Below are 20265 nucleotides of genomic sequence, written 5' to 3'. Positions count from 1 at the left end.
AGAATGACAAAACAGATAAAAGATAAAAGAGTACCAACTGATCAATTTAATCAATTTCATTGATTTAAATGCAATATTGTGCTGAAAGTTTGATTACCTGAATTCTCCTCCCCCTGAGTGGGCTTCTGCTGTCTCTGCCGCAGTGGGAGGAGCGGGTGGGAGGGGCTGTGGGAGGGGCTTCTGTTTGCTCTGAAACAAAAATGAAATATCGGCTTTAAAAAACAACCGTAAAACACATACTGCAATATGCAACAGATTAGGTAGGTCAAACAGACTTACACAGACAAGGACTCCTCGGGGTGCAAGTAATAGCGCATACAGCCGTCAGGAGTGGCAGCTGTCGCCAGTGAGTCGGCTGAAGGGGAGGGAGTTAAGAAGCTTCGCTTGGTGGCATTGGATATGGGCACATGGGGGCGGGAACTCTTTGGCTGAAGAGACGCTCTCACTGTCACTTTGGAGCAATGGGTTGTCAATCACAGCACAGAATAGTAATAAAAGAGTCAATGAATCATGAGATGAAACAAAGTGTTCATCAGAAAAGCACTGAGCTTTTAAGACACGGTTCTTACCATCTTTAATTTCTTGAAGGTCTCTTGGCTTTACGAAGTCCGGCTTCACTACTTCAAACCACCAGAAGAGCTCAGCAATGAAAACCATCACGTTATGCTGGAAGAACAAGAACAAGTCAAAGACTGTAATGCAGAGAATTTCTCAAAGGTAATTACACATTTTTACTATAATAGAGTAAGTGTATGCTAAAACAGAATTTTAGTAGTATTTAATTAAATTCTATTTTATTTGATTTTAATTAATATCTGCATATATTAATGGCAGTACAATAAATACGACCATGATTTACAAATACTTTAATTTGATTAATTAGATTAACAATTTATTGTATTTTTACTTTTTAGTATTTCTTAATATTTTAAATAAGCATTTATTTATTTTCAGTTTTTGTTTAAATGCTAGTAATTTTAGTATGTGCTTTTGCCATTTTATTATTATTTTTATATTTCTATTTGACTCTTTATTAGTATTTATTAGTTTATACAATTTATTATATTAGTAATTTTAGTACTTCAAATTCAATATTTGTATTTTATTTTATTTCAGCTTTATTTCAATTAAAAAACGATCATTAATACTTTTAGTTTTAGCTTACATACAGTAAATATGCACTAAAATATAATTATCTTATTATTTAATTAAGTTTTATTTTATTTGACTTTATTTAATTAAAATATGCATGTTAAAGGGAGTACAACAAATATGACCATGATGTACTTTACGACTTAATTTGATTAATTAGATTAACAATTTATTTTATTTTTATTTATCTATATACTATTAAAGTATTTATTAATACTGAATTCAGTTTTTGTTCAAATCTTAGTAATTTTAGTATGTGCTTTTGCTATTTTATTATTATTTTTATATTTCTATTTGACTTTAATTTATTTATTAGTATTTATTAGTATACATTATATTAGTAATTTTATTACTTCAAATTCAATATTTATATTTTATTTAAGCTTTATTTCAATTAAAAATAATTATCAATACTTTTTAGTTCATATACAGTCAATATATACTAAATATTAAATATTCTTTTATTATTTTATTTTATTTGACATTATTTAATTAAAATATGCATATATTAAAGACAGTATACAAACAAATACAATGTACAAGTACTTTACAATTTAATTTGCTTAATTAGATTAACAATTTATTTTATTTTTATTTATTTATACACTATTATAGTATTTATTAAAATTAATTATTTTCAGCTTTTGTTTTAGTTTAAATCGTATAATTTTAGCATGTGCTTTTGCCATTTTATTATTATTATTTTATATTTCTATTTGACTTTATTTATTAGTATTTATTACTATATAACATTTTTTATATTAGTAATTTTATTACTTCAAATTCAGTTTTGTATTTTATTTTATTTCAGCTTTATTTCAATTAAAAATGATTATTAATACTTTGTTTTAGTTCATATACAGTAAACATATACTGATATAGAATTATTTTATTATTTAATTTTTTATTTGACTTTATTTAATTATAAATATGCATATATTTAAAGCAGTATAACAAATATGACCATTATGTACAAATACCTTTTTTTTTAATTATTATTTTTACTTTATTTTTAAGCATGTCAGTTTAAAAGTGTAAAAGTGTTTTCACTGAGCTTGAAGCAATGCATTCTGGGACTGTTTTAGCTGAATAATGCATGCAGTGCTGCCTTATTATTTTAATCTATACTTTGCATTACTGAATGAAATCTATTTCCGGACCTTCAGCACCGGTGGGCCGTAGAGCAGATCTTCAGTGTGCAGGTAAAAACACCTGTTCAGGTATTCATTAGAAAACTCCCGCAGCAGATGGATGTTATACACACTGTCCGACAGAGACGGCACCTCCTTCAGACAAATATCTAACAGAAAAAGAACCGAAAAGACATTTATATTGTTACAAAGTAACAAAGAGTTGAACTGATTGCAACAATTTACATAAGTATAAACTGTCATGATTATTGTGCTCATTGTGTGTGTACAGTATATACCATCTAGCCTCATGTATTCGGGGCAGTAGAAGTGAATGACCGCTAGAAGAGCCGCTCCATCACAAACATCCTTCATCAGGTCCTCCATCACAGCCAGGTGTGGGAACGGCCGGCCGGACAGGTGTTCTCTACGGTACCGTACCTGAGAGAGAGCAGGCAGAGACTTATAAAGCATCTAACACAGATCAGACACATGCAGTCTCTCGCACTCTCACTTTAAATATGACAGTTCACTCAAAAATGAAAATCCTGTCATCATTTAATCACCCTTATATCACTCCGAAAACATGTTTTGGTTCTCTTTTTTTCATACAGGGTAATCATGACATTTCAAGTCTTCACGAGACACATCATATCTGTGAGAAACTTTGTTTTTGTGATTATTAATTTAAAATCTTGCCTTCTGCCCAAGCCCTTAATCATTTTTGCATGCTTACGATATGATGACAGAATTTTCATTTTGCGCGGAACAAATAAAAATGTTATATTTTCATGCAAAATGACTCCATACGTGTGGAATGTAATGTGTGAGGTGTGGCTTTTTGTGCATTAACAAATTTATCTCAAAATATGGTTAATATTTTGTGTGTGTGGTTAACTAAAACTGAAAAAAAACTAAAACCATACAAGACATTTTCGTTACCTGAAATAAAATAAACCTTAAATTAAATTAAATTAATTAAAAAATTATTTGAGCTAGTTATGGCAACATTTCACATTTTAATTTAGTTTAACTTGATGTGCTAAAATAACAAACTGAAATAAAAATGAATAAAAGCTACTTACAAATATAAAATAAAAACAGCTAAAAATGACAAAATACTAAACAAAAATACTCAAATTAAAATGAAAAATATAAAAATAATTAATTATAATAGTATCTTAATGATACTAGGAGTAAATGTAAATATATATGTGTATGTACAAGTAAAATTAGTATGATTAGTACATAGGAAAATCTTAAAATAAAACAAAAAGTTTCTATAATATATAAATTTAGAATGATTGGATGTGAGGATGCATGAAAGAATGAAATATTTATTTAATTATATACTACTATAGTATTTATTAACATTTTGAATAAGCATTTTTAAATCTGAGTAAATTTTGGTATGTGATTTTGCCATATTTACTGCTTTTTTACATTTCTTTTCAGCTATATTTTATTTTTATGTCAGTTTTTTTTATTTTAGTACTTCATATTCAACATTTATATTTTGTCTTATTTCAGATTTATTTTAATAAAAAAATACAATTATTAATACTTTCAGTTTTAGTTTATATACAGTAAATATATAATAAAATAGAATTATTTTATTATTTAATTACGTTATTTTATTTGACTATTTAATTTAAAAATAATAATATATTTAAGGTACTACAACAAATACAACCATGATGTACAAATAATTTACGTATTAAGTATTTGTATTGTGTGTGTACAAACATATATTTATGAAAGTAACGCAAAAAAAATAAATAAATAAACAAAAATATGAAAATAAAAATTAAATTAAATTAAATGTAAATATATATATATATATATATATTATATATATAATTTTATATTGATTGGATGTGTGGATGCATGAAAAGACAGATGAATGCATGAAAGAGTGACGTATGTGTTAGACATCTGCTAATTGATTTAAGACCTGAAAGGACTCAGATCTGTATCAGGTTTTTTTTTGTGTAATTACTAAAACACAAAAGCGCTGGGTTTGGGTTTGGGATCTCTAGTATGCATATGTGAGAGAGCATGAGTACTGTACCACACGAGAGAATTCCACCGGCTCCAGCATGCAATGGGCCAAAGCGTTCATGAGATCAGGCTGAGACACACAGAAACAAAACAACAGAGAAAGAGAGAAACATGGACAGACGGATGAACGCATGAGATGCACAATGACACACACACACACAACATCTAGTCACGCTTTTCTCGCGGCGTGGCGTGACGTGACGGACGCAGGGGGGCGCTGTGGCACTTACAGGCACGAGCTTCCAGTACCATTTTGAGGGAGACTATCCGACAGGAAGGGGCGGAACGAGAGAGACAAACAGGAAGAGCATAAAGGTTAAACGTCGAGCAGAGAAAGAGGTGGAGGGAAAGACAACGATCAGATCTAAGTGAACGCAATCTGATCAGAGAACAGGGTTAAACTGTGTAGTAAATGCACAGCGAGTGATTCAGCCAATCGACGAGGAGAACACGGGCCTGCATGCTAATGCTCTGGGTGCTGCTCTACTATTGGTCGGTTTCGAGACTCGTGATTGGTCAGACCTTCTGATGGCACGGCGAATCCATCAACGGCTGTTTCATCTTGAGTTCCTTCTCGGAGAGATCTCTCGTCTTCAGAATCACCTGCAGAACACAAACACACAGTTTAGCACACGTGAATGACCCAACGTCAACCTGTAATAAAAGAGTTTGATGGACTATGTAATCATACTCAAAAACCTGGATCATTTATTCAAACCAAACTGCAAAAATGACTGTATTTTGATGACATAATGTGACATATCCTCCCAAAAATATCTTACCAAAAAGGTCACTTTCTCATATAGTTACATGCCCAGTCTTTAAATTGAAAATATTATTTGGTACTATACTAACACTTCCAATATGTCTAAGGAATTCTCTAGGAATTCAAGGAATTTTCTAAAAATTTAGTTTGGTAATTTTACTCCACTAACAACTGAACTATTCAAATCTGTTTGTTTTGACTGGTAATAAAAAAAAAGTGAAACAATATTCATTAAAACAGTATGAATTTTTTTGACGATTTAATTAATGACGTTTAGTTTCCCTCTTTTTATTAACATTTTGAATCAGTATTTATTGTTATATTTTGTTTTATTTTAATTTTAGTTAAAGTTTAGTAATTTTTTTTGTGTTTTTGACACGTTTAATCACTTCTGTTTTATGTCTAATTTTTTTTTTAAATCTTGGCAACTACCTGAAATAATTATTTTTTTATTTTATTTTTATATTTTTGTCTATTTTTTTTAAATAACACTTTTTTTAGTTTTAAGGTTTTAGTTTCAGTTTCACACTATATATTTTCTTTTCAGTTTTGTTTTAATTAAATTGTTAAAATGTTGGCAACTAGCTGAAAAAAAATATTTTTATTTTCATATTTTTATTTATTTTTTTAATAACTTTTTGTTTTTAGGTTTTAGTTTTAGTTAAAATAAGACATGTTGACAACTAGCTGAAATGTTTGATTTTATTTTCATATTTTTGTTTATTTTTAAATAACTTTTTTTAGTTTTAGGTTTTAGTTTTTCTTTTCAGTTTAGTTTTAAAATAAGAAGTACTGGCAACTAGCTGAAATAATTATTTTTATTTTATTTTCATATTTTTATTTATTTATTTATTTTAGTTTTTAGGTTTTAGTTTCACGCTATAATATAACTACAAAAACCCTGATTTATTCTCCTTGTCATTTTCCATTTCTTTTTCTTTCTTTCTTTCTTTATTTTTTTTTGTCATTTTATTTTAATTAATTTAATTCTTTTTTTTTTTCATTTATGTTTATTGATCAACGGGACATTAAAGACGTTTACGTCACAGAAACTCTGTTCATTTGAACTATCTATTCATCAAAGAATCCTGAAAAAAGAAAAATCATAATGCTATTTTTACCATTTTAATCTTGAAACTTAAATATCTTTATAAATCATTTCTAAATCTTTTGTGTGTGGTTACTTTGATTATTTATCTTAGGGTGTTTTGTTTAGATGACCTTCAACAAGAGTTTGTACAGTATCATTTCTGTTTCTTTAATTATAAAAAAAAAAAATCCATTAAACATCTTAAAGGTACGGTAACAAAAATAACCCGTTTACTTCTAAGTCTCAGAGAGAGGATGAAAACAACAGTGAAAAACTAAATTCTAAAAACTAAAAATAACATGTTTGCTGTTAGAAACCTTGACTAACATTACATTTGAACTCAAATCTCCTCATTAAAGGAATAAAACGCTGACCTTGTTGATCCAGAACAGCATGGCATCCTCCATGTCAAAGGGAAGCTCTTTAGAGGCGCAGAAGGTGGAGAAACGTTTGACACTCGCCACGACTCGGTCTATAGCCATCATCTCCACCGTATATGCCATCATCAGACCGTCAATCAGTGGGATATGAGAACTCTACACACACAAACACAAAACAATACAACTCAACACACCATTCTGTGCATAAATAACATGAGGAAAGCCTGTATTCACAACACTAAAATACTACACAGTACATACTATTAAACATAGTATTTGAAACAAGGCAGAATGCATTAAAAGAATACCATTTATTTTACTGTGACATCACATAACCTCATTGCATGTATTTTAAATCATGTAATGAGGTTTATTATATTATATAAAAATGTTGATATTTAGATATTAATTTACTATATTATACAGTATAAAAATATCTGAACAATATCTAGGTTATTGTTAAATATTATATTTACCATTTATTTTACTGTGACATCACATAACCTCATTGCATGTATTTTAAATCATGTAATGAGGTTTATTATATTATATAAAAATGTTGATATTTAGATATTAATTTACTATATTATACAGTATAAAAATATCTGAACAATATCTAGGTTATTGTTAAATATTATATTTACCATTTATTTTACTGTGACATCACATAACTGTTAAAAATGTTGATATTTAGATATTAATTTACTATATTATACATTGCATGTATTTTAAATCATGTAATGAGGTTTATTATATTATATAAAAATGTTGATATTTAGATATTAATTTACTATATTATACAGTATAAAAATATCTGAACAATATCTAGGTTATTGTTAAATATTATATTTACCATTTATTTTACTGTGACATCACATAACCTCATTACATGTATTTTAAAATCATGTAATAAGGTTTATTATATAAACAATTAATTTATATAAAAATGTTGATATTTAGATATGAATTTATTATATTATACAGTATAAAAATAAATAAACAATATATAGTTTATTGTTAAATATTAGAATATTTACCATTTATTTTACTGTGACATCACATAAACTTATTGCGTGTATTTTAAATCATGTAATGAGGTTTATTATATTATATAAAAACACATGAACAATATAAAGTTTATGGTTAAATATAATAATATTCAAACAAATTTTTACTTTGAGATCACAACCTCATTATGTGCATTTAAAATCATGTAATGATGTTTATTATATTATAGTTTATTCTATATTAATTTATTATATTATATTATATAAAAATATATGAACAATATATAGTTAAATAATAATATTTACCTTTTTTTTTTCTTTGCCATCACATTACATTTATATATTACTTATTACATGTATTTTAAAACATGTAATGAGGTTTATTATATTACATAAAAATGTATATATTAATTTATTATATTATATAAAATATATGAACAATATATGGTTTATTGTTAAATATTATAATATTTATTTTATTAATTTTACTGTGACATCACATACATGTATTTTACATGTATACATGTATTTTAAATCATGTAATAAGGTTTATTACATTATATAAAAAATATACATTTATTATATTATATAAAAATATATGAACAATACAGAGTTTATTAATGAATAGTTTATTTACCTTTTATTTATTTTTTTTACTTTGACATCACATAACCTCATTACATGTATATTAAATCAGAGTGGCATCAGTTATCATCTCACCAAATAATATGGATATTTTGCTTTGGACAAAATTTTCTGTAAAAATATTATACATTGTTTTAGCAATCTGATGAAATATCTCAAACAAGACTAAAATAAATAAATGTGGTGCATCCTTTGATTTTTCTGGATGTTTAACTTATATTAGTTGCAATTTATAATTAGCATTTATAATACTGAAGTGATCTGAATAAGAAGTTAAACATAGAATCACATTTGATCTGTACAGGAATCCAGCATACTGTGCACTGCATACTTACTGTGAGCAGTACAAGTAATGTGAGTAATATTAGTAGTAGTTCATTCCAAACATAGAGGGAAGTTTACAGAATCTCCCAACAAGATGAATGACTCAACAGATTGAACCATATTAGGAGAACATCAGCGCTGCAGTCTCACTGACGCTCATAAACACACACGGCTCTGAGTCACGCTGCAGGAACTGTGTGTGTGTGTCAGAGAACCGGCAGAAGAATAGAAACCAGAGCAGAAGGTGATGGGAGACGAGTTCAGAAACACACTCTACACAAGTACATAAACACAGATGAAGGAAACAAACCTCCCTGCTCAAGAGATTCATTTGATTAATATGGACTAAGTCATATTTCTTTCTCTCTTAGTGCTAGAACGACAAACTGCAGAGTAAATGATGCTCATCTCATAAATATAATCATTATGAAAGTCAGCGAATGGAAACTAAATGAAAGAGACTGTGTGTTTGGGTGTGTGTTGGTCCATTAGAGAAACACTATGGATGTTTCCACTGGCCTATAAACACACACACACACACACACACACACACACTCGTCTGGCCGTGGCGCTCCATCACCCCAGCAGGTTTTGAACAGATGGTCACACTGTGCCTCAGTTCTGTCCTCAGATACACCTCTCCAAATCACACACACAGATAAACAACAGAGCGCAACAGTGACCGCTCACTTTTAGCAGCCTTGCTTTAGGAAGCATCTATTTTGTCTACAGAGATTTCAAACTCAATCTAAGATTGAGTAAATATAAATATTAATAACTACTCCTCTAATAAATCATTGTGAATTATGTAATCACATAAAAATGACAGCGTAATAATAATGTACAATAATAATTATATTATTCTAATATTATATATAGGCATATATTATATATAGGCATATGTATTTAATGTGTTATTTTATATTAAAATACATTCACAATGTAGTTTATTACTATATATGTGTGTGTGGTTTATTAATGTTGAATTAGCTATATTTTAATTGTAAATTTTTTGTTTAGTAATTTACGTGCTTTTGTCTTTTTTATAATTTTTTATATTTTTTTTCTACTATACTTTTTGTTGCAAGTAATTTTAATATTTCATCTTAAACATATTTATTTTAGTCATTTGCCAAGGCGCCATTTAAAATTTTTGTTTACATTAAAAAAATAAATAATAATAATAATAATAATAATTATATATATATATATATATATATATTAGTATAAGTGAGACTGTTAAAATTTGTATTATTTTGAATACATTTTCATTTTTATATTTTGTATTATTTTATTTTTAGTTAAAGTTTATGGAAATTTTATTCTTAGTTTTGGGGATTTTTTTAAAGAATGTCTATATAATTTTAATTAAATCTAATTTTAGTTTTTGTTTTAGTTATTTTCCCATTTTCATATACACACTGCCATTCAAAATATTGTTTTTTTTCTGCTCATCAAGGCTGTGTTTATTTGATTAAAAATACAGAAAAATATTATTGCAATTTAAAATCGTGGTTTTCGATTTTAATATAAATATAAAATATTTTAATATATTTTCAAATAGAATTTACTTTTGTGATGCAAAGCTGAATTGCTGAGCACTTTTATTCCACAAGAATGTGTTAAATTGATAAAAAGTGATAATAAATATTTCAATTTTTTTTTTTTTTTTTTTAAGAATCCTGAAAAAAAGCATCACAGGAATATTGAGCAGCACAACTGTTTCCAGCATTACTAATAAATCAGCATATTAGAATGATTTCTGAAGGATCATGTGACATTTAAGACTGAAGTAATGATGCTGAAAATTCAGCTTTTGATCACAGGAATAAATTACATTTCAAAGAGTATTAAAACAGAAAACCGCTATTTCAAATTGTATCAATATTTCACAATATTATCGTTTTTTTTTTCTCTATTTTTGATTACATACATGCCTTAATGAGCAGAAGAGACATATTTAAAATACATTCAAAATCTTACTGATCCCAAATGGGACTTCTGAAGGTGAACTGTTGCGCTCTATTAGACACACACTGTAACCTCATCAGGTAAGAAGTCAAAGGTGTAAATCGTACCATCTTAATGGGGGTGGAGGAGAGGTCATCGTGGGAGACAGGCGTGTCGTCTGCTTCTCTGACACATATCCCGCGGCGTGCGAGCGTCTGGATGACGGCCTGATGAGAGGTGAGCGCAGACGCCTGGTCGCCCTTCAGCAGCAGCCCGCACACCCTGCAGTACAGCTCTGAGGAGAGCAGCAGCGACAGCACCGGAGGCTTTATGTGCTCCACGCAGTACTGATCCGTGTAGAACGGGTCTCGCAGGTCCGTCGGGATGTGCTCTGTCAGAGACACACACACACACAAAGAGAGAGAGTTATACAAAAATACAGATTTATAACAACCTGATACAACCTGTGTAGCCCTACTGACTTGTTAATATATATTATTTGTATATGTATTTTATATTTTAAATATTTCTTAATTTATTGATATATATATATATATATATATATATATATATATTATTATTTATTTTTTTTTTTACATGTATACAAAATATTCTAAAATAATTATAACCTATTCTATTTATTATATAATTATTTTATAATTAAATTTTAATCTAATTATTAAAATATCAACATGAACTGAGTTTTTTGTTAAGATTCTGAATTTAAATTTTAATTTTTAATTTTAGGTGAAGTTTTAGTGATTTAGTGGTGTGGTTGTGTTGTGTTGTGGTATATATTATACATATGCACACTCGTATATATAATTCTATTTAATATTTTTAATGTATATTAGTAATTATATTATTATATTAAAATTAGGATTGTTATTGTTAACTAAAATCATTTAAAAAAAATATTTTAAAAGAAATTAAAAAAAAAAAAAAAATTATAATACTTACTTTATTTCAGTTAGTTGCCACGAAAATATTTCTCATTTTCATTTAGTTGAAGCACTAAAATAACTGCAATTAAAAACTATATAGATTATTTTTTTTAAATAATAAAATAATATTAATAATAATTTCACACACACAAAAAAACCCCAAAAACTTTACCTAAAAATATCAGTGCATATTTATATTTTAATAATTAGATTACAATGAAAATTATTAGATAATAAACAGACAGATTTGTCTCTGTGTTTAAATGTTAATTATTTTAGAAAATACATTTATGTATAGAAAATACAGAAAAAATACTTCAAGAACAAAAAAAAAAAAAAAATATATATATATATATATAAAATTTAATTAAAAAAAATCAAATAAAAATGCATGTTGATATTTGAATAGTTAGATTAAAATGTAAAATAATTAAATAATAAATATAATTTGTTTCTGTGTGTATAAACACAAACACACGAATTATCTTCTAAATTATTTTAGAAAACATTTTTTAAATACAGAAAAAATATAGAAAAAAATACTTTAAAAACTTTAAAAATACTTATTAAAATACTTATTAAAAATATAAATAAGATAATAAAAATATAAAACAATTTAGAAAAAAACATACTTAAATTGTTCTAAAAAAGTAAACTTTTTTTATTTTTAATTTTTTTTTACATTTCAGGTAAAATGTGACCTCTAGCTATTAACAAACTGTAAGTGGAGTATTGAAAAATCAGACTGGAAGAATTGTAGAAAGACTGTACTAAAAAGATTGTAAGACAAAGATGTTAGACCAAACACGAAAAGTGATTTTGAGATTATCCGCTAAAATGGCTAACACGCTAGCTGAATCAGACACAACCAACACAAACACATTCACAGAAAGACATGACATCAGGCGTCTCAATGTGACATCACGTCTTTCACGCTAGGCTAATTATAGCTAACTGCTAAGCTAATGCGGCTAAACGACGAGACAATGTTTATTTCATTTGTTGGCGTGTTTGACCTCGTGTGTGTGATTCAGACGTGAGAAGAGAGCGTGGTCAAGATGATAAGCAGCTTTAGTTAATGCTGACAGCACAGCAGGTGGAAAACAGCCACTGTTTATTATCAGTGTAAATGCAAATCTCCACTTTTCTTTTAAATTGTCTATTTTTCTCTTATAGGTAGATTTTTTGTTTGTTTGCATATTTTCCCACTCCACCTCAGGTCATTCTGAGGTTTCGTTACATTAGGAGGTCAAAGGTCAACCAGTCAGATTAAAGCCTGAGGAAGATTAACAGTGGCCGACTGTCTAATAACCCCTGATGAGATGTGTCTGTGTCTGTGTGTGTGTTTGTGCATGTATGCACGTGTGATGGGAATGTGTGAGATTCCTTTTAAGGCTGGAAAACTGGACTTGTCCATCTTGTAACTGGTCAACAAATGCCAACATCCAACTACAGTACAATGCAGCAAAAGTTAAATTAAGTTTGTCTACATAACCAATCTTTCTTTGAAATTTTCCCCTACATTTTAACTCTTTGCAAAACACTGTTTCTGTTGAAATCAGTGAATTTGCACTGTTTGTACAGAGCAACCTGCATTAAAAATGTCTTACAAGACCATTCAGATTGCCATGCAGTTTCTTTTAAGATACGCACTCAACCACACGTTTCATCTTTTGCAATGAAGACATCCCTTAAATATCTTAATAAAAATATTTGTAAAAACATGAAATATTTATAATATATATATATATTCTGTATATACAGCAAGATCCAAAGATTATATAACAAAAAATAATATTTTTATTTTATAATAATAAACAAATATAATATTGTATAATAATAATAATAGTAATAATAATAATAATAATAATATATTAATAAATAGAATAGTATATAAATAACATAAATAATAGAATAATAAATTCTGTATACGTAAAATTACAAATAAAAAAACATTAAATATCTTAAAATGTTAATTTTTTTTTTTTAAATATGAAATATATTTTTCATTTGAAATATAATTTTAAAATAAATTCTGGAACATTTTTTTTCCCTGGAACATATTTCAGAAAATATGTATTAAAACGTTAATACATTGTTAATAATTATATGAATAATAATAATATAATACTCTGTATATTAATAATAATAATAATAATAATGTATGGTTAAGTATTAAATATACTCTGTATATACAGCAAGATCCAAAGATTACATAAGCAAAAAAATATTTTTATTTTATAATACTACACAAATTTTGTATAATAATAATAATAAAAAAAATATTGTATAACAATAATAATAATAATAATAAATTCTGTATACATAAAATTACAAAAAATATTGTACAATATTATATTAAACTAATATTAAACTAAGATAATATTACATATACTCTGTATATAATAATAATAATGTATGATTAAGTATTAAAAATATTCTGTATATACACAAGATTCAATGATTGTATAACAAAAAAATTATATTTTTTTTATCATTTTATAATAATAAAAAATATATAATAATAGTAATAATAATAATGAATTCTGTACACAAATGTAAAAAAAATATTGCAATATATGTGCAATATTAAATATACTCTGTATATAATAATAATAATAATAATAATAATATCTAAAGATACTACAACAAAAATAAATCATTAATCAAATAAATATTTTTTACGATTAACATAATATTAAAAACAAAAAACATACATACACAACAGACAGGCTCCTGTGTGTGTATGTGTGCACTACTTTTCATTAATAAATAAAGGCTGACAGTCAGAAATGGGTCACACACACTGAGGGTTTCCCTCACAATGACATCTGACCACACCTTCAACACTGGACAAAGAGCTTCAGAGCAAAACTCCACATAAACCCGCAATTTCACATCAAATAGTCTTTATCTTTGCTTTAGCTGAAGAGGCAGGTTCAGGTTTGAGACCTTGAATATCTCAGAGAAAGGACAATCAGTCAAATACCATAACCCAGCATTACTCTGAAATATAGTGCATGCAACTGAACATTTACATTCAGATTTGTTGATTTAAAAGCTACAATGTGTGACAGTGTGCATGGGATTTCAAACACAGACAATGCATTGCACATATATTATGAATATAAAACATTAGTCAAATGAGATAGATGCGGTTCCCTCATTCATATGCATGAGGTCGTCAAGGTCAAAGAAATCTTACAGATCAATTTGGATCTATAAGCAATAATGACAAAGCTCATTTTAAATGAGTATCAAAAAATTCTAATTTCAAAGTTATCAAATTAATCTATATAGAGATTGATACATCAGTCACACAACCAGTCAAAAGACTTTTAATGTTTTTTAAAAAAGTCTGTTCTGCTCACCAAGCCTGCATTTACTTGATCCAAAGTGCAGTAAAAACAGTAAAATTTTAAAATATTTTGACTATTTAAAGTAATGGTTTTCTATTTGAATATATTTTAAAATGTAATTTATTCCGGTGATCAAAGCTGAATTTTTTGCATCATTACTCCAGTCACACGATCCTTCAGAAATCATTCTAATATGCTGATTTGCTGCTCGAGGAACATTTTTATTATTATTATCATCATCAATATTTATTTTATTTATTATCAATATAACATTCAAAAGCCTGGAGTCAGCATAAAATATTTTGGGGGAAAGAAATTATAGAAATTAATACTTTATTTCTATCTATAATTTCTATTTTACATAAATGCTGTTCTTCTGAACTTTATATTCACCAAAAAAACCTGAAAGAAATTCTACTCAGCTGTTTTCAACATAATAATAATAATAATAAATGTTTTTTAGAGCGAGCAAATCAGAATATTAGAATGATTTCTGAAGGATCACGTGACTGGAGTAATGATATTAAAAATTCAGCTTTGAAATCACAGGAATAAATTACATTTTAAAATATATTCAAATAGAAAACAGCTATTTTAAATAGTCAAAATATTTTACAATTTTACTGTTTTTACTGCACTTTGGATCAAATAAATGCAGGCTTGGTGAGCAGAAGAGACTTCTTAAAAAAACATTAAAAATCTTTTATTATTTTATATTATAAATATTATAAATATGAACATCCTCATTTTCTGTAAAGCTGCTTTGAAATATTTTCTTGTAAAATATGTACTATATAAAACTATTTGACTTGACATGGCATTCAAATCTTTGTCTAGACCGAAAAATGTAAAAAATACACACTAGTGCAACATACAAATACATATATTGGTTATATCAGCCTTTTCTATTTCAATGCATCTGTTTTATTTACCTTTAGTCTAAATGGAGACTGATATTATATAATGGTCTATAAGAAGAAAGTTTTCTGTTGTTGTTCTGAAGAAATCAGCACCATTCAGGGTTACAAACGCCACATATGTTAGCAAAAGGCATTGCACGTTCACACACCGGTGCTCCCCCACAATCACACACAGCTATTTCAGTCTGTAGGCTTTGTGATGTAACAGACGCTGTTATTTCTGTCCCCTGATTAGACTCAAGACACTCTTCTAGAAGAAAACACACACCACCACCATCATCATCACCACCTTCCTCCTGCGTATCAAATACACAGTGAGTTTCACCAGCAAAAACGTTCATGCATCAATCACAATCATTTATTCCAGAGGGTCTGCTCAACTCAAGAGCACTGAGAGGACGTCCGGTCCTTTCCAAAGCTCTCTCGTGGTCAGTATAGAGCTGTGGTCACTGTGGACTGTGAAAATTGCTGACTAAGAAGCTACAGACACACAAACATCCTAACACACACACAACTTATGCCACTTCAGAACTATTTCTCCATGCCAGTCACCACATCTCACTGCCAGCATCCAAAGCAAGCACTTTAATAGATGTCATAGGTCAAAACAAAAATGTGTCTGCCTGGAACACAGTGTACAGCAATAAGGAAAAGGAAAAAAACATTATATACACTGCAAGTTTTTGGACAGTAAGATCTTTAATGTTTTTTTAAAAAGACTCTTCTGCTTTCCAAGCATGCATTTATTTGGTCCACAATACAAAAAAAGTAATGTGAAATATTTTTACTTTTTAAAATAACTGCTTTCTATTTGAATATATTTTAAAATGTAATTTATTCCTGTGATTTCAAAGCTGAATTTTTAGCATTGTTACTCCAGTCACACGATCCTTTAGAAATCATTCTAATATTCTGATTTGCTGCTTAAAAAAATATATATATATATTTTATTATTATATTATTTTTTCAGGTTTCAATGATGAAAGAAAGTTCAGACAGACAGCGTGTATTTGAAATAGAAATCTTTTGTAACATTATAAATGTCTTCACACTCATTTTAATCAATTTAAAGCATCCTAGCTAAATAAAAGCTTTATTTTCTATCATTTGTAAAAAATGTTTCTTGAACAGAAAATCAGCATATTAGAATGATTTCTGAAGGATCATGTGACACTAAAGACTGGAGTAATGATGCTGAAAATTTAGCTTTGATCACAGAAATAAATTAAATAAAATAAATGCAATATTGGAGAGCAGAAGAGACTTCTTTAAAAACATTAAAAATCTTAATGGTCATTATATATATATATATATATATATATAATTTAATTCACAACATTTATTCATTCATAAATAAAATAAAATAAAATAAAATAAAAAATGCATGACTGACTGTACATAAAGCCTATAAGAATTTGTGGTTTCAATTTATTTTTCACTTAATAATATTTGTATAATTTGCTATATGGTGTTTTTTTTTTAAATAAAAAATTCAGCTATAATTTACTTTTTAAGTAATAATATTCATATAATTTGCTGTATGGTGTTTTTTTTTTTTTATCAAAATTGCATCTATAATTTTTTTTATGTAATAATATTTGCATAAATTGCTATATGGTATTTTTTTTTTATTGTAATTAACAGCCTAACTATTGATTTAATCTATAAATCTATATAATAAGTAGAATTCTCCCAAAAGTATTTTTTTTTCACAAATAGCGATATAAGTAAAATGTTCTCTTTTTTTAAATAATATATAATATACTGTATAAATGAGAGCACAACTCAAGCTGACATGCACAAAACTATTTTAATATTTCTTTTGTTAAGAGCATTTCATATTAAAAACATGCGCAAAGGTATTGGTTCCTAACACAAATTAAGAAATAAATACCAAAAGTTTTTTTTGGACTTGGTACTTCTATGGTTTTGTGGAACCTTGGAGAAACCTATAAATATCATAATAATGATAATAAAATTCAAAAAGCAACACTTTTGCAAGTGGGGAATTGCTGAAAAGAGATGCACTCACCTTCACCGTACGCTTTGGCGAACAACCAGCGGAGGTTTGCTTCTATTTTGGCTCGGGCCGAGTCGTACATTTCCAGCGGCGCTATTTCAAGTCCACCCTCAACCGAATCCGCTCTTCTCGGGACACCGTCCCCACCTGCAAGCGCACCTACATCCATCCTAAACACACACATGTGGTCATGAGTTATTGAAATCTATTAATGCTGCTATGCTGCTCTTTTACATCCTTTTTCTATTACTCATAAAGCTATAGCATGAGTTTAGAGGATTTTAAATATATTAAATATCATATGATCTACTTTTATGGTGCTTTTTGGTCCATTTTGAAGCTTGAGTCACGGTCACTATGCAAATATTATACAAGTAGAGATTAAATTCTATCTTAATGACCTGTTAAATCAAAATAGGAGTTTTGTTGATTATGAATTTGCTTTGAAGTCATCAACATGCTAAAATAAATCTTTGGGATAGACACATTTAATATTTTGAAAAAGTCTTTCTCTTCTAGGTAAACAGACCCAAATATTGACGACACATCCTGCAATTAGGGGCATAAACAAAGTTTTGGGATGAAATTATAACTATTACATAATATATAATAACTATTACACTAACAGTGAAAAGTTTTTGAACAGTACGATTTTTCATGTTTTTTAAAGACGTCTCTTCTGCTCACCAAGCCTGCAATTATTTGATCTAAAATACAGCAAAAGCAGTAATATTGTGAAATATTTTTACTATTTAAAACAGCTCCTTTCTATTTGAATATATTTTTAAATGTAATTTATTTCTTTGATCAAAGCTACATTTTCAGCATCGTGACTCCAGTCTTCAGAGTCACATGATCTTTCAGAAATCATGCTAATATGGTGATTTGCTGTTCAAGAAACATTTTTATTATTATTATCAATATTTAAAACAGTTGTACATTTTTAGGATTCTTTGGTGAATAGAAAGATCTGCATTTATCTGAAATAAAAAGCTTTTGTAACATTATACACTGTACCATTCAAAAGCTTGGAGTCAGTATAATTTTTATTTATTTATTTATTTATTTATTGGAGAAAGAAATTCTAGAAATGAATACTTTTATTCAACAAGGATGCTTTAAATTTATCAAAAGTGATGATTAAGACAATTATAATGCTACAAAATATTTTTATTTCAGATAAATGTTTCTATTCATCAAAGAAACATGAAAAAAATTCCACTCTGCTGTTTTCAACATAATAATAATACATGTTTTTTGAGCAGCAAATCACAATATTAGAGTGATTTCTGAAGGATCATGTGAGTGGAGTAATGATACAAAAAATTCAGCTTTGAAATCACAGGAATAAATTACATTTTAAAATATATTCAAATAAAAAAGGGTTATTTTAAATAGTAAAGTATTTCAGAATTTTTGCTGTTAAAAAATAAGCTGGAAAAGCGACAAAAGGATCCTATAATGAAGTAAAAATAAATAAATAAATAAATAAAAATGATGCTCGTAAATGGCTGAATTTGTGCAATGTGTCTATATCATGACTAGAAGATGTCAAAAATTATTTTAAATCTAAAAACAGGTGGAAACCAGTAAAGAATTTATTTGCAAAAACAGATCATTTTTAAATGATCAAAAAATGTTTTTTTAAATTATGTTATCATGTTTTTCTTGTGCTTTATTGTGTTAGTTAGCTGTATTTTTTTTATTTTTACTTTAAAATAACCCACCTGCAGTTTGACTGAGTCAAATTGGGAATGCACAATAAAATTGTTATAAATGGAGTTATCTGGTTTTGCAAATAAACTCTTAAAGTGTACATAATAATAATAATAATAATAATAATAATAATATCAGATATTGGCTGAGAGCAATAAATACACTTTTTACCTCCAGCACTTTCAGCTGACTATTTTATGCTAAATCAAGTATGTATGTACAAATACACTACCGTTCAAAAGTTTGGGGTCAGTAAGACTTGTAATAGTCTTTAAAGAAGTCTCTTATGCTCATCAAGGCTGCATTTATTTGATTAAAACTATAGAAAAAAAAAACAGTAATATTGCAAAATGTTTTTACAATATAAAATAATGTTTTTTATTTTAACATACTTTAAAATAGAATTTATTCCTGTGATGAAAAGCTGAATTTTTATCAGCTGTTACTCCAGTCTTAAGTGTCACATGATCCTTCAGAAATCATTCTAATATGCGGATTTATTATTAGAATGATCAATGTTGGATAATATCAACAGTTGTGCTGCCAAATATGTTTTGGAACCCGTGATTTTTTTTTTTTTTTTCAGGATTCTTTCATGAATAACAAGTTTAAAAAGTACAGTGTTTATTTAAAATATAAATATTTTATAACAATGTAAATTATTTATTATTAACTAAACTTTTAATTATTAACTTAATACATCCTTGGTGAATAAAAGTATTAATTTCTTAAAAAGAAACAATAAAAATGTACTGACCCCAAACTTTTGAACGGTAGTGTATATATATATATATATATATT

General features: G+C 27.5%; 1 protein-coding gene across 2 annotated transcripts in view; it reads right to left on the bottom strand.

Moving 5' to 3' along the window:
• The window catches only part of camsap1a (calmodulin regulated spectrin-associated protein 1a), a 28359-nt gene that overhangs the window by 7169 nt on the left and 925 nt on the right, over positions 1-20265 (bottom strand). Inside the window, exons 2-11 of one of the 2 annotated variants that reach the window (XM_051092484.1) lie at positions 17761-17918; positions 10634-10896; positions 6574-6735; positions 4866-4946; positions 4574-4606; positions 2582-2723; positions 2313-2452; positions 570-666; positions 280-451; positions 98-189 (exon numbers count right to left, since the gene is read on the bottom strand). In XM_051092484.1, the coding sequence (XP_050948441.1) occupies positions 98-189; positions 280-451; positions 570-666; positions 2313-2452; positions 2582-2723; positions 4574-4606; positions 4866-4946; positions 6574-6735; positions 10634-10896; positions 17761-17917 (1339 nt within the window). In that variant the 5' untranslated portion in view covers position 17918. The remainder of the gene's footprint in view (positions 1-97; positions 190-279; positions 452-569; positions 667-2312; positions 2453-2581; positions 2724-4573; positions 4607-4865; positions 4947-6573; positions 6736-10633; positions 10897-17760; positions 17919-20265) is intronic. The other variant, XM_051092485.1, reaches the window with a different exon arrangement.

Source organism: Labeo rohita, chromosome 21 (assembly GCF_022985175.1).
Source record: "Labeo rohita strain BAU-BD-2019 chromosome 21, IGBB_LRoh.1.0, whole genome shotgun sequence".
Taxonomy (NCBI): domain Eukaryota; kingdom Metazoa; phylum Chordata; class Actinopteri; order Cypriniformes; family Cyprinidae; genus Labeo; species Labeo rohita.
The sequence above is the reverse complement of the archived record's forward strand: the minus strand, read 5'-3'. Positions and strand labels throughout refer to the sequence as shown.